This window comes from Mytilus edulis, chromosome 4, assembly GCF_963676685.1.
Source record: "Mytilus edulis chromosome 4, xbMytEdul2.2, whole genome shotgun sequence".
NCBI lineage: Eukaryota > Metazoa > Mollusca > Bivalvia > Mytilida > Mytilidae > Mytilus > Mytilus edulis.
The window spans coordinates 24111523-24131897 of NC_092347.1; the positions used below are offsets into that span (position 1 = coordinate 24111523).

Consider the following 20375-nt stretch of genomic DNA (forward strand, 5'->3'; position numbering starts at 1 on the left):
TTTTCCATATGATTATGTACAATATTATATACTTTTGAGAAAAATAAATCTATGTTTTGTACAAAAATGACAACCACAAGAAAATTTAAAGGAAATTTAACATTGTACAAGTTGGTACACTGTTCTTTATACAAGATGCATGAATACTGCTAGAAAATGCAGTGGTCGACATGAAGAAAACACACAATCATATGTTAGTCTTTAATTTTTTATTACCACTCCTTGCCTTGCTAAAGTGATGTATGAGTAACACAACGAGTGTCTCTTTTTTTTTATATAGTTCAAACTTTTCAAATTTGTCTGAATTACCCAAAACATTACAGTGGGTAAATGTTTATGAAAAGGTACGCAATAACGGGGCAAATATAAACAGAATCATAATTTTTCACGGTAAAGTCAATTTCTAGTTTTCAAAGTGCAGGTAAACACATCCCTTGTTATGTAAACACGTAGTTTGGTCAATTGGAAAATGTTTATTTTGTTTCTACAGAAATAGCATAAGCATAAATCCCACTGTCATTAATTTCTAAATTATGTTTCATTCTGCATCTTTTTTTCCAGGTTGTGGTCAATTTATTTCGCCCTAATCCCAGATAAAACTTAATTCGCCCTCATGTCTGGTATAAACTTTAGTTCTCCCTTATTCCAGGTATAAACTTTGTTCGCCTTCATGCTAGGCATAAACTAGTTAACACAAACTAAAACATTTATCAATCAAATGAGACAGTAACCCAATGATAAAAATAATCAAAGACACATAGAATGCAACATGAAGTCTCCAACATTAGAAAGGTGTCTATACAATACGTCAAACTCAAAAATCTTCCTAGTGTGTAAGAGTTGTGATGAAATTAAACAGAAACAATAAATAATTAATAATAATTGATAAATCGTATGCACATGTATTTGACATAATGATTACATTGTTAGACGGTTGATACGGTCGATGTTCATTTTATTTTACTGTTTAGTACTTTGACTATTTGCACTTCTGTCTGTGGAAAATTCACCAGATAAATGCCTGGAACCAAACAAATCCCGTATATTTTGGGTTTTATTTTAAAGAGGCATAAGGAAACAAAGTTTTTTTTAAAATGAAACACAATGTGAAAGACAACATGTTTTATCTTTAGTTGGATTTATTGGGTTGTATATTGAAGTCGTTCATTTTCTCTTTTTGTTCAGTGTGTTTGTTTCGATGAAGACTAAAAGGGAAATAAAGATGTTTACAATACGATTTACCATAAATACGAAGTTGGAATATTTAAATTGTAAAATTTTAAGTATTACGATGATGTGAATACACTTGTATTATAACAAGATGTTAAAAAAATAAAACACTTTTATTTTTATTTAAATGAATTATAACAATTAACAAAAACAAAACAACAAATAACATAATTATAAATCACAGCTTACACTACCAATATCTTCCCATTTACCGTCTTTTGTGCCCTCCTTAAATACCGATATCTTTTTCCCGCTGAAAAAGTAATGCGTTGTAGAATTCACTTTAGTTGCAGCAGTTATTTTACTTGGTTTATTTTTGTGATCTTTACTTTTGTAGTAGTTCTTATTACCATTGTTATCAAAACTAAAAGACGACTCTTTTTTCCCTTGTATACGTGTTACAGTGTCATCAGAAAACAGAAATGTATCATCAGCACTATTCAAAATAACAGCATCAATGTTTTGTGGCACCGAATGTCCATAATAATCGTTTGTGGACTTGTGACTTGTAGAAGAGCTTCCCCTAAAACTGTCAAACGTATATACCTTCTGGTCTGAAATCGAACAATAATGATTTATTATAATCTATGTGCAAATCCTTTACCAATAATCTGAAGACCTTGAGATGAAGAACGGCAATGTAATCACTTTTAATTGGTTCAAGTTTTTGATTGTGCAATGAATTGATACACCATATCTTTTCTTGTCAATTTAAAAATTGTGTCTATAATATTGTCTGATTTCATTCGACACATACTTAAAGTTAGTTACCAATTTCCCTTACGTCAGCTTATCGGGTTTTTTTTTTCAAAAGAAAACCCATTGTAAACTAACAGTATTTAATTAATGTTCTTATGTTTACTCATTAACTTTTTACCTATCACAAAGATTAGAATATAACATTTATGGCTCTAACTTGTCCGTCAGAGTCTTCAGTCCGTTCTATCACTCGACCATTACTGTTAAAATGTATTTAGTGATAATATTCTATTGTAGCATGCACCTAGATTGTGTTGCTTTCTCATTCAGCTTTTACCATACATATCCAATATATATTATGCCACGGATTTCCTTATTTTATTCATTTCATTTTTTGTGTTATTTATTGGATTTGGTACATTATTCTATTAGTCATAAATCGTCATGGAATGAATTAGTTATGACATCAAATATATTTTTTATCTGATATTCAGTTAAATAATAAACAGTCTTACCTTTTATAAGTATGGTATTAGTACCATCAAAGTACCCAGCTTCAAGTTGGGCAGGTGCATCCTTAAATAAATCTGCAAGATTTTCTCTCTGAAAATTAGATGTCGTCAAATCATTAACAGAAGTGTATTTCTGAATGTGTTGGTCAAAGAATAGCCATATTTCTTGTTTACTGTCTAAGTATATTGCTGCATTTACAGAACATTCATAATGCTTATCTATATTTGTGGAAACTGTTGTCTCAGAAATTTGAGAAGTTGGCACTTGGTTTTCTTTTTGTTCCGAAAATTTTTTTTCGTTAAGAGCAACTGCAGTTTCTCCTTGTGTAATTCCATTTCCCACTGTTGTTGTATCTCTTGTTGATAATGGTGATGCAGATGTTTCTCTGTTATTTTCCACTAACTTTTTTGTATTTGTTGAAGTAATCGATAATTCTGTTGTTGCATACGTTGATGGTATTATTGATGAAGTGTTTGTTGTTTTTGTCGTTGAAGTTGTTGGTATTTCTGTTGTTCCAGTTGTTGTTGAGTCTGTTGTAGAAGTGGTTAACGGTTCTGTAGTTGAAGATCCTGTTGTGAAAGCTGTTAATGGTTCTTTTGGAAAAGTAGTTGTTGGGTTTCTTGTTGAAGATGATGGTTTGGTTGTTGAAGTAGTTGATGGTTCTGGTGTTGATAATTTTTCGATTGTTTTCATTGTAGGAGTAATTTCTTCCGTCATCGGGGATGTGTTTTCTGTATTGGTAATGAAATGTTCGTTGCAATTATGAAACTAAAAGTAAAAGAAATACTAATTAGATTAAGTACAGATAATTTATATCCGGGTGAAATAAAATTATTTAAACACAATGTTCATTGTGTACTTTGCAATGTTCCTCGAATATCTTTATCGTATTGTCTTCCAAGGTAAGCTATATAAGATACTATGTTGTACCAGTGGTTTTTTTTTTAATTGTTTTTTTTTTTTTAATAAACGTGTATTTCTTCAACAATATCGTACAAGAATAAAGCACCGACTAGGTTTTATCATTATGGTTTGTTGTTGGCTGACTTTTGAGGAAGTCCGTTTGCTATAGATCTTAAAAACAAATTGCCAAACTGCACATCGGCATCCAATTGTCGTAGCAAATGTCTCGTGTTCCTACCTTGTTCGTGAGTGTGTATCTACCATGAACAACTCGACGGTTTTCACACGAGGATCATGATCGTCTACGAGTTTTTGTTGGTTTTCTTGTTTCTAAAGCTTTAAAAAATGTTTTCTAAGTAGAGATTGTTCTTGTTGGTTTTTTTTGGGAGGGAGTGTGCTTGATTTTCATACGATTGTGTACGTGCTTGCTTCAAACATTAAACATTATGATCCGTTAAAGCAGTGCAAAGAAAGGGGACGAATTAAACATAAACAGATTGACATTTCTTTTTAGATATGCTGCATTAAAACGGAGAAGGCATGTTCAGTTGATATTTGGTCTATGGAATATTTGGATATAAAAAAATGTATGATTCGTGACACAACAATTCTTCCAGATTATAACTGAAATCGAATAGTCTGTTAGTGTATTGCATTGCTTTAATTCATTTCTTTCCATTTTACTCTGCGTTTGAATTACTAATTTAAATGCAGCTTATACAAATCTAATACAATAATGTATTTTATGTCCTTTAATTCAACATATATAACATAATTAATTTAACATGACAGCTCGCAATTGGTCTTCTATATCAACTTAAAGCATTCGAACAGATATAGAAAGAGATATAAAAATAACATATTGAAATGCCCTTTTGAAATAGAATTATATTGTTGAAAATCCAATTAGTTCAAATAATTACTGATTTATTCGGTTTAAGGACTATTTCCCACCATCAGAAATAACTGACAATAATCCAATTAATATTTGTCTGATTGCTGAGTTGATAGCTTCTTTATCAATTCTAAGTTTAAAACGGCGAGGTCTATATATTTCAACCCGATTGGATAGGGACAAGTCTCTGTTGTGTGGTTCCGCCAATAAACACACAATGCATTTGTACATCATTTAATAAGACTGTCATACAAGTGAGAGGTTTAGCTAGCTATAAAACCTGGTTTAATCCAGCATTTTCTACTTAAGAAAATGCCTGTACAAAGTCAAGAATATACCAGCTGTTGTGCATTTGTTTGAGGTTTTAGAGCTTTTGATTGTTCCATTTGATTAGGGACTTTCCGTTTTGAATTTTCCTCGGAGTTCAGTATATTTGTGATTTAATGTAAGGAACTTATTTTCTACTAATGAATATGAAAACCCCTATTCAGTTTCAAGTAACAATACTTTTTAATCAGATGGTTATCCAACTAAAACAATTGTATTAGTTAAACCCCAAGCTAAGACCCAAAATGAAAAATAAACAAAAAGTTTAAGTAGAAGTAACAAATATAACCATTTGGTCCTCATCTGTAATCCCCTGTCCCCCATATTCTTGATTAAGTATGATGGCAACATGGTCTGTCTAAAAAAAATCACCATTTATTGAGAAATCATTGGTACTATTTATTATCAACATTGTTATTGTAGTGTTGTTGATATTATTATAATTTTCACAACATAACAAAACAAAAACAAACTAGATCTAATTTTTATTTTATTTTATGATATTTTGTATGTAGACATATCTGTCTTGTTATTTTCTGGTGGTATCTAAATAAACTCATCATAGATACCAGGATTGAAATTTTATATTTGCTTCAGACGCGCGTAAGGGACAAAGATGTGTATATTATATGTCACTATACGACCTTTCACAATAGAATGACGGCAAATAGATGACAAAATGTGTAATAATACAAAAAAAGTAAAAGAGCGGCTTGATTCAAACTGCTGTTGTCATGATACAGGTTTAGTTCTTCTAGTATATTTTATGATGGTATGATACTAAACCCCTAATGGGAGGGATTGTACTTGATTTTCATATGATGAATACATATGCAACAACAACTAAACACATACACAACAAAAACAAATACAATACAACATCCGTTCTGACAAAAGATATGGGATAGTTTTATACAATGTAATAAAAATAATGTTATTGGCCATTTTATTGTTCACTCTCTTTGTCACTTTATTTATTTTCAGGGCGATATCAATTATTATCGATTATGTAAAAGACAATTACTTGAAAATTTCTCTTTAAAACTAAACACATTTATTTCATAGCACAAAGCTCGTCAAATGAAGCCATAAACATACATCAATACTAAATAAACAAAAACAAAAAAACAGAAATATAACTAAACCTATGGCATAATTCGCTTTCCACATGACAGTTCTAAGAAACACTGAATCATATTTTCATAACTAGAAATTATATTCCAACGTTAGAACCTTACATCATTTCTCCAGTTGTGACGATCAATTACTGATTTGTTCTTTATATAAGATAACATTTTGACGGCGATACAGTTCCTGTCAAGTGTTTCTCATGAGTTCATTAAATTCAATTCAAAGAATACCATTTCGCTCATAAACAGAATCATGAGAATAATCGACAGCAATTTTATGTAGAATTTTATTTTTTTATAAATTGTTTTTGTTTGTTATTGTTTTTGTTTTGTTTTATGTTACTTTGTTATTTAAATCTTGACAATTAGACATTATGTCATATATCAGATCTATGGATTCGTTGATGCTTTCTTACTAATTTGTCTCAATAATGGTTATTAAAGGCGTTCTATTCTCTTGTAAGTACTTTGGAGCGAAACCTTATTTCTATGGGTAATATTGATATAAAATCCCCACAGAATTAAACATTTGATAGGCTGAATATAGCTTCTTTATTTCGTTCTGGAACTTTCTTTTAATGAGCATCCTAAATTATTTCATATATTAAAAATTTCTCCAAGTTAAATAAAATAGATTTTTAGTTACGCGAAAAAAAACAAGAGAAAAGCTAGCATTGTCAATTGATACTTTCCGAACTGCAAATTTAAAAATAAAAATATTTCCAGAGGTCACAATATTAGGGAAATAAAACATGTACTATCGTTGCTTTTTTCACTTGTGAAATGTGTTACAATTCATAATTTGATACTAAAGTAATCATAAAAAACAACGGGTTATACAAATTTGGGTATCTAAAAATTAAAATTGTTATATTTGGAACCAGTAAAAAAACTAAAGACTAGGATTAAGAATATTTCAAGCAACTTTTATTCAGAATTACTGAAAAATAAATTAACAATTTAAACGCAAATAACAAACTTTTTCTTTACAAAAATATTAAAGTCAAACAAGACTAAGAATTTTATCTAAGATATCCAATTTTGAAACTAGACGTTTATTTACAAAAATTAGACTTAATAACCATAGTTTACTCATAGAAAAGGGTAGATATCTAAAACTACATCGATCCAATAGAGCATGTCTTACTTGTGTAAAGCCTAAGAAGATGAAAATCATTTTCTTCTCTATTGTCAAATTAATAATATACTACGTATAACACTTTTTTTATGACATCGCAATAGATAATCCTATGTTTCGAAATCTGTCTAATGCTGAAAAGCGAGTAGTCCAGACGACATGTATACTATGTAAACCCAAACTTAGCAACTGTATACGATATTTGTCCAACTGACCAAAATCGATTGGACCTTTTTTCTTTTCTGTAGTCAACCACTTATATAGTGGGTTTTTATATAATTAAAACCTGATAAATTATCTCAAAACATCACCAAGAAAAAACAAATTTACTTTCAGTATATTATAAGCAGCAATAGATAACTTTGTGCTTGAAAAATCAATAGGTTGCTTCCCCTTTTCTATATGATCTATCATTACTAGTTTAAAAATGAACCAAATAACAAACAAAGTTTCTTTTCCGAAACAAACTTTATTCTTTACTAAAAGTTACCTTGATCTTCGAACCAGTTATATTTCGTTAAAAGTCAAAAGGCCTCTCTGTATCTTTCATCTTTTAATCCAATCAATCAAGGTGAACCTCAATTTTCTAAAATGTATCTATTTTAAGTCACAGTGACACTAAACTTTGACTTGATAACAACGTTATGCAACTGTCATACAAGTGAGGGGTTTAGCTAGCTATAAAACCAGGTTTAATAAACCATTTTCTACATAAGAAAATGCCTGTCCCAAGTCAGGAATATGACAGTTACTGTTGTTATCCATTCGTTTGAAGTGTTTGAGCATTTGATTTTGCCATTTGATTACGGACTTTCCGTTTTGAATTCCTCCTAAGTTTGGTAATTTTTATATTTTACTTTTTTCCATCTGTTTATGTTTCATTACATTCTTTTCAAGAGGGGGATAAACAACTTATCATCCAGAAACCATAGTTATGTACTCACAGACGGATAGAAATTCTTAAGGGCGAGCGATACGAACCAAACAATGACTTTATGCTCTCAAAACTTGTGGGGGGGGGCATAAAAAATGTATTGTACAAATATTTAAATGTTCACAATCGCCTAGTATCTGTCGCATTTTGCGATCATGCATGCAGTCTCAATGAGTAAAAGTAAAGTATGATCGATCCTGTTTGCATATTAAAGTATATAAACTGATTTGTTATCAAAGTTACAGATCATAGTGCCTACAAGTTCGTGTGACGTCCATTTGATATTGCATTGAGACAGGAGAATTTTTCGTTAACGAAATATCTATACTCATCTTTTTCTAGGCCTGATAATTTATATTTCCGATAATCGTACGAATATTGCTATTTGTACAATATATAATTCTTAGTTTTTGTTAGGCAATATTTCTTGTTTATCCTGTCTAACATTTTCAGTTAATCACGACTTTCCTATACCCCTATACCCCTCTCCCCCAAAAATGGTCGTCCCCATATTTTATATCCGATTCATTTAAAAGCGCTACAGGTAATTTAGAATCTTATATATTGACTGGTAGCATTTAAAGATAGTGTCATGAGAAAATAGCCACAGTATTGAATTCTGTGAATCCTAATTTTATCATCTTTTAGCTCTAGTAGAATGGTTCCTATTGAGAATATAAGTTTCTATTGTTTCGTGTATTCAGAAAACACTGTGTCTCAATTGCACGATTAGGTGACATGACACAAGAAAAAAATGTTTTTTTTAAAATTCCCATTCATTTCACACAAAAATGTGTACGCAAAAGTATAAATGATTTATGGTTTGTTCTCCCAATCATAAACATTTTAATTGGCACATATTAAGTTACTAGCTTTAATTCAAATATTTGAATTCAAATTAATAGAATTTTATTCATTAACGTCATTTGTCTTTTTTTTTCGGAATCAAAAAAAGATAGAAAACAATTGTTACATTACAAATTTTATCAAAATTAATGATAAGTACTACTTGTTTTAGCGACATTGGCTACCCATGTGGGTTCAGACGGTCGGAGACAGTTTTAAAATAATTCAATTGATTAAAACATTGATTTGATTACGTAAACAGACAATTCAAAAATTAATTAACCTGAAACCTATCTATTAATCCATAAGTTTTACAATTTTGTAATTAATTTACTTCTCCTGCATTGATGATGTATTTTAATGTACTAGGTATAAACTTTCCGAGTACATTACAATCTTGTGGAAAGTGCTAATTTGAAAAACGACAAAAAAACTCACGTCTGACAGATTTATGTCTTGTGAACATTGGAGGATGTTAATTTATAATACTTTATTTTCGAATTCGAGGGACCAAACAAAGAAGACTTATCTTACCTTATCTTTTTCGTAAATGAAGATAGAATATTCTAATCTTTTAAAATTATATATGAATATTCACATAGGAGTAAGGTCAGAAAGTTGTTTTCAAGAACATTCTGGAATTTTAAAATTAAGAAGTCTATACTATATAGTTTACTTAAAAATGTGTAAAACATGTTTCCGTGCTATTCAAGTTAGTATTTTCCCTCTTTTTCTTGAAAATGTAAGAGTTAGGACACATTTTCCGGTCAATTTTTTTCACACAAGAGCCGTAGAATAAATTTTAGAAAAAATAAATGTATTATACAATTATCTAAATGTACACAACTGCCTAGTATGTGTTGCTTTTCGCGATCATGTATGCAGTCTCAAAAAAGTAAATGTGCTGTACGATCGCTTCTGTTTGCATATTTAAGTATACTTATCATGTGTATATATATCTTGGCCTACAAGGGTAAATGTTTGGTAAATGAATAAGGCCTAATGTTTAATGTCTACATGCTGATTTGTGTTCATACTTACAGATCATTTAGCATACAATTTTGTGGACGATCAATTGAATTTTTGGCGAGGGAAGGAGACTTTTTCGCCAGCAAAATATTGATATTTTATAATCTTTTTAGGCCGGATTATTCATATTTCCGATACCCGCACACATATTGCGATTTATACAATATATAGATCTTCGTTTAGTAACCCTAGGATCGAAGATATATACATGTAATTTTTTTGTTTTTTTCAGGTAAGCACGTTCCTTTCGAAAGTCTCTATAATAACCTCTAGTTCCTGTGTCGGAAATAAAATGGTCGTCTCCATGTTTTATATTAGATACATTCAAAAGCGCAACTAATCAAATGTGAGTTGTGAACCAAAAATGAAATCATAGGAATCTTATATGTTGACAGGTAGTATTTAATGGTAGTTTCGTGAGAAAATAAACCATAGTATTGAAATCTGTGATTCTCATTATGTTATTCCAGCCCTAGAATTGTTCTTATTTAGAAGTCACTTTTTCCCTATAACTTTCTGATTTTCATGTGTTCTGAAACTTCACTGCGTCTCAATTGTATGAGTAGGTAACATGACACAAACAAAACGATTTTGAAAATACCCCTTCATTTCACAAAAAAAATGTGTATGCAAAAATGCAAATGATGTATTCCTGCCAGTTGTTTTCCCCGATCATAAACATTTTAATTGGCACATATTTTGTTACCAATTTTAATTCAAATATTTTAATTTAAATCATTAGAATTTCATTCATTCACTTCGTTTTGTCTTCTTTTTTTTTCTTTTTTCTTTTTAAATTAGAAACTATTTAAAACATTTGTTACAATACCAATTTTATTAAAATTAATGATAAGTACGTTCTTGACTGCCGATTTGGGTTCAGACGGTCGGGAAAATTTTATAATAAGCATTATATCACATGAATATTAACCTTTTTAAAAACATTTCTAATTGTTTAAAACATTGATTTGGTTACGTAACCAAACAATACAAAAATTAATTAACCTCAAACCTCTCTATAAATCCATATGATTTACAATGTGGTAATTAATTTTTTTTCCCTCTCCTGCATTGATGATATTCTGAATACATTTCCCTCTTCAAACTTGAAAAATTGTCAAAAAGACATCATTTCTGCCTTGTGTTTATTGGAAAAGGTTATTTCGTAAATTTATTATACTTGTTTTGATTGCCGAATTCAAGGAACTAAAGAAAAGATTTATCTTGGCTTTTTCCTTTCGAAAATGGAGAAGGAATATTCAAATCTTTATGAATTATATGTAGTATTCACATGGAAGCAAGGCCACTTTTTACTGCATTTCTTTCACTCACAGGATAAAAATCAAAAATTTGTTTCAACCTACTGGAATTTTAATATTTAGAAGTCTATAACATATACTAAGTCAGTGCTTCGGTACTGACATGATTAAACAAACTATACTAAAATTGTCCGTTTATAAATTTTGAAATTATTATGAAACTAAGGTTTCAACTCCCTCAGGCAAAGTTGGCTTTAGATGAATTTGGCTATTTATTTTAGGTATTTTTAACATATAGCTCTTCAACGATTTTCGGTACTTATACATCTTCGGATTTCAAATGTTTGGCCTTGAGCCTTCCTGATGAAGGTAAATCCAGAAAAGCGCTTCGAACGCAATAAATTATTAAACGTGTTGTTCTATATATTTAAACATGTTTTCATACAATCAAAATGATTTTCCGCGCTACATAGTGACGGCTGTTGAAGACAATAATGCCAATTCTTTTTTGCAAAATTGATAATACGGATCTTGTGTGAAATAAATTCACGGGGAATTTGGTCCTTCCTTCTTCATTGTCATGAAAATTTAAAAAGATGAAAAATACTAACTTGAACACGAGGAACACATCGTGCAATCTATAGTAATAACATATTACAGATCTTTGTTGTAAATGAGAATAACTGTTTTAATCATTTATAGGCTAATTAATTCATTTATCTGTCAGAAATTAATTAGTAAAATGTTTTTTAACAAGATATAATCATAAAGTTTTTTTCAAATAAAAAAATCCCAATTCATCATTAAAATCATAAAAGTTTGAGCAAATTGTGCTTAATAAGGTTATGAAAGTTCTCTGCAAACAAAGTTTCCAAATAAGTCAAATAAGATTTCACATATATTAAAAAGTTCTTAAAAAAATACAACGGCATATGTGTTTAAGAGCATTATGCGATATATAACATCTTAAATTTGAAGTAATGGTAATAACTATAATGGCCAAATGAATCAACTCTTGAATAACACCCGTTTCGTTAATTTGTGGTAAAAGTTTTATAAATATGTTGCTCTTATTTTCCAGATCGCTGGTTTATTACTGGTACCAGTTTATAATTTTTTATCCTCCGAGTACTGGGGAAGCGTTATTTAGGTTATGGTATAGCGTCTGTTTGGGGTCGAGTCCCTCTTTCAGTCTAATTTTCATTAGAGAAACTTTTGTTATTTCTCTTACCAGAAGAACACCTCCTTGCTAATATTTCAAATGCCGGCGGTTTGTATTGTCTTGCCAGAACTCGTTTACTGTTTTAAAGTATTAAGAAGTGAAATAACAAAAATACTGAACTCCGAGGAAAATTAAAAACGGAAAGTCCCTAATCAAATGGCAATAGATGCAGAATGATCGCCTATGATGCAACTCAACTGTACAAACAACGTTGATATAAGCAACTAAAGGTGGCCATACAACCTTTAACAATGACCAAAAACTATTACCATATGCGGCCGATTTTATTTCACACAATATTCCTTGAATTATCTTAATCTTTAATTAAACGTAGTCAAATTGTTCAGAGCCTGAGCAATATTTTAATTAGGAGGTAATTACAATAAGTATAAAAACAAAATTATTCAGCGCCGGTGTTGTATTCGGTTTGAGGTAATAGTAATAAATATATACTAGGTCAAATGGTTCAGCGCCTGAGTTATATTTGATTTGAGGAAATAGCAATAGATATACACTAGGTCAACTGATTCAGCGCCTGAGTTATATTTGAATTAAGGAAATAGCAATAAATATACACTAGGTCAAATGTTTCAGCGCATGAGTTATATTTGATTCTAGTTTATAGCAATACATATTCACTTGATTCAGCGCCTGGGTCATATTTGATTTGAGGTAGAAGTATTAAATAGAAAAACTAAATGATCAAGTGCCTGAGTTACATTCAATTTGAGGTAGAGTTATGATCAGTTATAACTAGATAGGTCGAATGATTAAGCACCTGTGTAACATTAAATTTGAAGTAGCAGTAAAAAATTGAAAACAACACGTTTTATAATTTCTTGCGTCCGAAGCACTTTTCTGGATTTACCTTCATCAGGAACGCTTAAAGCCAAACATTTGAAATCCTAAGATATATACCTAAAATAAATATCCAAATTCATCTAAAGCCAACTTTGCCTATGGGAGTTGAAACCTTAGTTTCTTAATAATTTCAAAAGTTTGTTAAATCATGTCAGTATCGAAGTACTGACTACTGAGCTGATGATACTCTCGGGGACTGATAGTCCACCAGCAGAGGTATCGACCTAGTGATGTAAAAAATAAATATACACTAGGTTAAATAATTCAGTGTCGAAGTTTTAATCAGTTTAACGTAGGAGTAATACATAGATAGATCAAATGATTAAGTGCCTGAGTTATATTTAATTTGAGGTAGTAGTAATAAATAGATAGGTCAAACGATTCAGTGCCTGGGTTATATTCAGTTTTTAGGTAATAGTTATAAATAGATAGATCAAATGATTAAGTGCCTGAGTCATATTTAATTTGAGGTAGTAGTAATAAATAGATAGGTCAAACGATTCAGTGCCTGGGTTATATTCAGTTTTTAGGTAATAGTAATAAATAGATAGATCAAATGATTAAGTGCCTGAGTTATATTTAATCTGAGGTAGTAGTAATAAATAGATAGGTCAAACGATTCAATGCCTGGGTTATATTCAGTTTTTAGGTAATAGTAATAAATAGATAGATCAAATGATTAAGTGCCTGAGTCATATTTAATTTGAGGTAGTAGTAATAAATAGATAGGCCAAACGATTCAGTGCCTCGGTTATATTCAGTTTTTAGGTAATAGTAATAAATAGATAGATCAAATGATTAAGTGCCTGAGTTATATTTAATCTGAGGTAGTAGTAATAAATAGATAGGTCAAACGATTCAATGCCTGGGTTATATTCAGTTTTTAGGTAATAGTAAAAAATAGATAGGTCAAATGATTCAGCGCCTGGAATATATCTAATGCGTGGTAGTAGTAATAAATAGATATATCAAATGATTCAGCGCCTGAGTTATATTTAATTGGAGGTAATAACAATAGATATACAATAGATCAAATGAGCACCTAGGTTATATTTAATTGGAGGTAATAGTAATGCATATACACTAGGTCAAATGATTCAGCGTCTGAGATATATTCAATTTGAGATGGTAGTAATAATAGTATTAATTAGATAGGTCAAATAATTCGGCGCCTAAGTTATTATTGAGTTTGCTTGAAATTTATAGTGATTTGAGGTAATGATAACAATAAAAGATAAGGCTAAATGATCCATTACACCAGTTATATTATTGGATTTGAGGTATAAAAAAAACAATTAATAGATACCCAAATGATTCAGTGCCTTTGGTGGGTTTTTTTTTTTTTTTTTTTTTTTATATATATATAAGATAGATGCAATAAATATTTAGGCTAAATGATTCAACACTCGTGTAACGTTTGATTTCGTATGATAGCGATAATATATATTAAACCAAATGATTTAGTGCTAGAGAATAATTTGATTTGAGGTTTAAAATATGCAGATGACGTGTCTGCCTATCTCAAAGTTCATTAAGCAAACAAAATTAACCATTTACTTACTGTAATGTATATAAGGCAAGAATTTACGAAATATATCTTTGCATTGGCACAACCAATGACGAATGAATATAAGTCCCTTCACATTCTGTATGTACCTGTCCGAAGTAAGGAATCTGTAATTCAGTGGTTTTCGCCTGTTGCTGTGTTACATATTTTTTTTCGTTCATTGTTTTGTACATAATTTAGGCCATGAATTTCCCCGTTTGGTTTTTTTAACATTTCTCATTGTGGGACCTTTTATTGTTGACTATGCAGTATGGGCTTTGCTCATTGTTGAAGGCCGTACGGTGATATATAGTTGTTATTTGGTCTGTTCTGAAGTGTTGTCTCATTGGTTATCATATATATAAAGAGAGATATTAAATAGCTGACTGTCTATGGATGTTATATCAATTGCAAATATATTCTGGTGTATCTTTATGCTAAGGGTTTTATGCAAACACTTTTTAAGAAACGTTCACTGTGACTTTGAGATGAAGAACAGCCAGAAAAGTTCTCTTCTTTTGCTTTTTGTTTGTTTTTGTTTTTTGTTCGTTTGTTTGTTGTTGGGTGTTTTTTTTTGCTGTGTATGTACTAATTTTGTGTCATGGATGGATATACATAATCTGTTTTTTCTATTATATATGTAACATTTTGGAGATATATAACCATGTATATTGAAGAGATATATAACCATGTATATTGAAGAGATATATAACCATGTATATTGAAGACTTTAATAAAGGTCAGTGAAATAAATAATAAAAAAAGGGGGGGGGGGATCCTACGTTCATTCAATATTTTTTCCATAAATATTCTTTCTAAATAAAAACATCATTTCGGTATAAATAGTATTGTAGGAAATGGAGCAAAACTTATGTATTGGCCAATTCAATCTAGGATTATACAGTCGCACATATCCGGAATATGGTTGCTTGAAAACAAAACCTGATCAAAATATAAAAATCAAAGATTATTTTCTGTAAGTTATTCCTCCAAGCTAAGCCTATAAACAAGATAAAACATTATGCAACTATCTACGTATGTTTCTTGACTTGACAGACTCACTGAAAATTCGTATGAACAGTACTTTTATTATTCTATTGTATTTGATTTAAATGGCTAAAACTAACCTTATTCCAACAATTAGTAAGAGAAATAACAGAAATACAACTCACCTTCTCATCTAAGTCCCTCTTAATATAAGTCTTTCTTGATGAATCTGAGACATAAATAGATGAGCTCGTGTTAAATAAGACACACATTGTTGATTTGGAACTGACTTTGTTAGCCTGGAATCCTTCACATATATTGTCTGAAATACATCTAGAGGCGCATTCGATTGTGTTATAAGTGTAAAAACTAGCATCATCTGTTATAGAACAATTAAATCTGAAGAAATAATCATTTATTATATTTTGAGTTAGAACTGGTACACCATAGAAGCAGTAATGTAACAGATACCATGACACGACACCACTTGCTGACTTCCAACTCATCTTAATCCAGTCTATTGCTCATTCTGTAGTTCATTGCTCCTAATCCATTTGCTGTTAATTACATGTGTTAATATCCTATACTTTATGTTACGCTATAACTTTTATTTCCTGCAGCCAATAACCTTCCAACTCTTTTATACTGAGAGAATTTATCAATACATTTGAGATTTTCATATGATGTAACATATTTTGCGTGCTTACGCTTGTGTTTATAAGATTTTTGATTACATAAATTGAAGTTTTATTAATGTATAAATAGTACAAGTGATCATGTGCATTAACTTCCTTAACAGAGTAAAATTGCAGTTACTCATCCAACCTTGTTTGGTATCTTCCAAATAATTAATTTAAGGTCTGCTTTTAAATACAATGGTTGACCATTACATGGGAATAACTAATAATTTTGTTTTCTATCTATTGTTTTCCCTTCTTACAACAGATTTCTTTTTTCGGATATTAGCAAGTATATTGTGGTATTGATAGATCGCGACGAATTTTTCGAGAGCATTTGATATTGAAATGTTATATTGTCAAAGTTTTGAATGTGTACCGTCTTTACTCTCTACGGAATCTGATATCACTGATAGGGTCGAAGTTTAATGAGTGTATAAAAAAGAAGACGTGGTTTTATTGCCAATGAGACAACTCTCAAAGACCAAATGGCATAGACTTGAAATAACAACAACGGGTCACCATACGGCCTTCAACAATGAGCAAAGCGCATACCACATAGTCACCTATAAAAACCAGGAAATGACAAATACAAAACTATTTAAACGAGAAAACTTACGGCCTAATTTATATACAAATAAATGAACGAAAAACAAATATGTAACATTGCAACAAATGAAAACCACAGAATTACAGTGTGTGTTACTATTCAATTCCCTACTCTTCTAAACAAAAGGTGATTTTGAGCTGAACATATATTCTTAAAGACGTCTATCTTTTTTGAAGACTATGGTGACCTTCACATAACTTTACTGAGTGTGTTTGTGTTGTTGGGTTGATATTTCATTGACGTTTACACGAATATTTTGTTGTTCACAGTATGAATCTTAAGAATAATAAATTACTGGTTATTGGTTTATTATTATTTGCTTATCGACCAAATATGAATTTTCAGCCCGAAAACAGATTAAGAAATACAAATCAATATCGAAATAAGAAAATGTGATATGAATTCCAATATAAAAGTCTCAACCAGATACCAAATGACGTAGAGGTAATCAAATGTCACCACACGGCCTACAACAATGACCAAAACTCATATATCACACATCAACACTGCTATAGAAGGCACCAAAATGACATATGTAAAACAATTCAAACGAAAAAAAAACTAACGGCCTGGCATATGTAGAAACAAAAAACGAAAAATAAAGATGATCTACCAAGATACCAACAGACTCATACCGAATATGACGGGTTTACATATGTAAGCGGTCGCCCCCTCAAATTGGGATAATTATACAACAGAGTTACACAAGAACAAACACAAAACAATACACGAAAACCAAATATTATCAACAGCAACCATCAAATTACATGCTCCTAACTTGAGACCGGTATATATAGAATGTGGCGGGGTTTAACCGATGTTTGCAGGCGTTCAAACCTCTTCTAACTAGGGACTCGGACTTCTCTTGAACTGAATTTTAATGTGCGTATTGTTATGCGTTTACTTTTCTACATTGGCTAGAGGTATAGGGGGGGATTGAGATCTCATAAACATGTTTAACCCCGCCGCAATTTTTCGCCTGTCCCAAGTCAGGAGCCTCTGGCCTTTGTTAGTCTTGTATGATTTTTAATTTTAGTTTCTTGTGTATAATTCGGAGTTTAGTATGACGTCCATTACCATTGTACTAGTGTAAAATTGAGAATGGAAATGGGGAATGTGTCAAAGAGACAACAACCCGACCATAGAAAAAAACAACAGCAGAAGGTCACCAATAGGTCTTCAATGTAGCGAGAAATTCCCGCACCCGGAGGCGTCCTTCAGCTGGCCCCTAAACAAAGATATACTAGTTCAGTAATGAACGCCATACTAATTTCCATATTGTACACAAGAAACTAAAATTAAAATTATACAAGACTAACAAAGGCCAGAGGCTCCTGACTTGGGACAGGCGCAAAAATGCGGCGGGGTTAAACATGTTTGGGAGATCTCAACCCTCCCCCTATACCTCTAGCCAATGTAGAAAAGTAAACGTATAACAATACGTACATTAAAATTCAGTTCAAGAGAAGTCCGAGTCTGATGTCAGAAGATGTAACCAAAGAAAATAAACAAAATGACAATAATACATAAATAACAACAGACTACTAGCAGTTAACTGACATGCCAGCTCCAGAATTCAATTAAACTGACTGAAAGATTATGATTTCATCATATGAACATCAGGCACAATCCTTCCCTTTAGGGGTTTAGTATCATACCATCATAACATATACATATTTTTAGGGGCCAGCTGAAGGACACCTACGGGTGCGGGAATTCTCGATACATTGAAGACCCATTGGTGGCCTTCGGCTGTTGTCTGCTCTATGGTCGGGTTGTTGTCGCTTTGACACATTCCCCATTTCCTTTCTCAATTTTACATTGGTGTAACAGCACAACAAAAGAACAAATGTTTCATCAGATCGATACAAACACAAAGACATCTCAAAAAAATTATATTCGTCACCTAATAATATGTTTAAAAGGATATATACAAGTCTCTGTTACTCATATGAATATAAGTGCAAACGATGGCTTTTATTGTTCAGGGGACTTGGTCGGTAGTAATCTTATATCGATGTTGAATTTCACATCGAATAAAGTTTGCTTTAAAATTATTTGATTCATTAGAGTTTCCTTATGTAATATTCAGCGATTTATTTGTATATTCACCTTAGTATAAACTCATTTCTCAGCATGGTATCACCTTGAAGTAGTTTGTTGAGACGAAATTATATCAGTTGAAGGGTATTATTTCTCTCGTGTTAATTAATAAATTTTCCAGTAGAATCAATTTTACATGTTCATTAGATGTTAAATCTTATGATATATTTTTATCACAGTTAGATGTTCAAACTATATCAAGTATAGAATCATTGAATTCTCGCTTTTTTTAATATTGATTTGCCTTTTTGTATGTGTGAATGAGGTGCCTTTTAGTTTTATATTTTTGAAGAGGAAAGGTTGGGGTGTCCTCACATTTAAACAATAAAGTATCACCATACTTTTTAAAGTATTCTATTCTTTATTTACCTTAAACAATCTAGTAAACAATACAGTAAAAAAATATACTAATGAGACAAACAGGATGTGATGATTTTGGAAGACGGGTTGTACCAATAGATTTTAATAATTCCTGTTTCATGAAAGTTTTGAATAACAAATGTCTAGACCGGATGCCTAATTATCCACAAAAGCTAAATAAAGATCTTGCAACCACTTTTATAATGAAGTAGACAGCTTTACATCCAGTAAGAAATATTGTATTTATATCTGGCAAGAAAATACTCACAATTAATATATATCAGTATGTATGGTACCTATTGTAGTTGGTCAGGGAGATAGGTTGGTAATTTTCAGTGATGCTTGGAAAGGTGCACTCACTTATTTGACCCACGAAAAAAACTGAGGAAAAGAAAACATCGATTATAATAGTCAATCTGTTAATACGAATTATCATTAGGGGACGAACATTTGAAAAAACATGAATTTTCATACCGAATCCGTGAAAGAAACTAGGCATTCTTATATATAAATGTTTTATACACGGACCAATACTTTCATTGGTTAATTCTGACATTTCTGGTTAGTTGTTTAATTCTTAAATGTTAGTTGAGCGACAATTTATTTCTACATGATCGAATGCTTTTTGTAGTATAGATTTCTGTTTTAATGAAATAATCATCGAGTTGTGACAATTATTTCCTACACAGATCTGCTTGATAAAATCTATTGATTGTGAAACTTGTATTTTGAATGCTCCAATAAATCAGTGAAACCTTTTCTTTACCACAAACATACATTTTCCATCCATTTTATAATTCAAAACTATACTGCAACTTTCATTTCATTGTCAAATGACCAATTTGATAAACTTATCATTAGTGCCTAAATGTAAAATCAGTGCGTTTCCTACAAAAAGGTACATGGGTTTATTTGATCTGATCAGGCATCGTCACACTTAACAAATTCTTATAAATCTCCAACAATGGCTTTTGTGGTATACATAACTCGGTCTATTGAGTTTTATGTCAACTGAGGTTACAGCGTTGATGCATTCATTATAAGTTCTTTAGAGAAAGAACTTTCGGCAGAAAGATTGCTTTCAAATGTCCTTGACGACTTCGGTG

General features: G+C 31.0%; 1 protein-coding gene across 1 annotated transcript; it reads right to left on the reverse strand.

Annotated features, from left to right (window-relative positions):
• Positions 1 to 1401: 1401 nt before the first annotated feature.
• Positions 1402 to 16173, reverse strand: LOC139521304 (uncharacterized). Its single transcript, XM_071314781.1, has 3 exons — positions 15705 to 16173; positions 2445 to 3210; positions 1402 to 1784 (listed from the first exon to the last, which is right to left on the reverse strand). The coding sequence occupies exons 1-3, from the start codon at positions 16023 to 16025 to the stop codon at positions 1402 to 1404; spliced, it is 1470 nt and encodes a 489-aa protein (XP_071170882.1). The 5' UTR covers positions 16026 to 16173.
• Between the last annotated feature and the right edge of the window lie 4202 nt (positions 16174 to 20375).

Excerpts from the sequence above, each read along its gene's own strand:
- LOC139521304 (XM_071314781.1), bottom strand. The coding sequence starts at position 16,025 with ATGAGTTGGAAGTCAGCAAGTGGTGTCGTGTCATGGTATCTGTTACAT. Across the intron at positions 3,211-15,704 it reads AGAGGGACTTAGATGAGAAG|TTTCATAATTGCAACGAACA; the intron begins GTGAGTTGTATT and ends TTTTACTTTTAG. Across the intron at positions 1,785-2,444 it reads TAATACCATACTTATAAAAG|ACCAGAAGGTATATACGTTT; the intron begins GTAAGACTGTTT and ends GTTCGATTTCAG.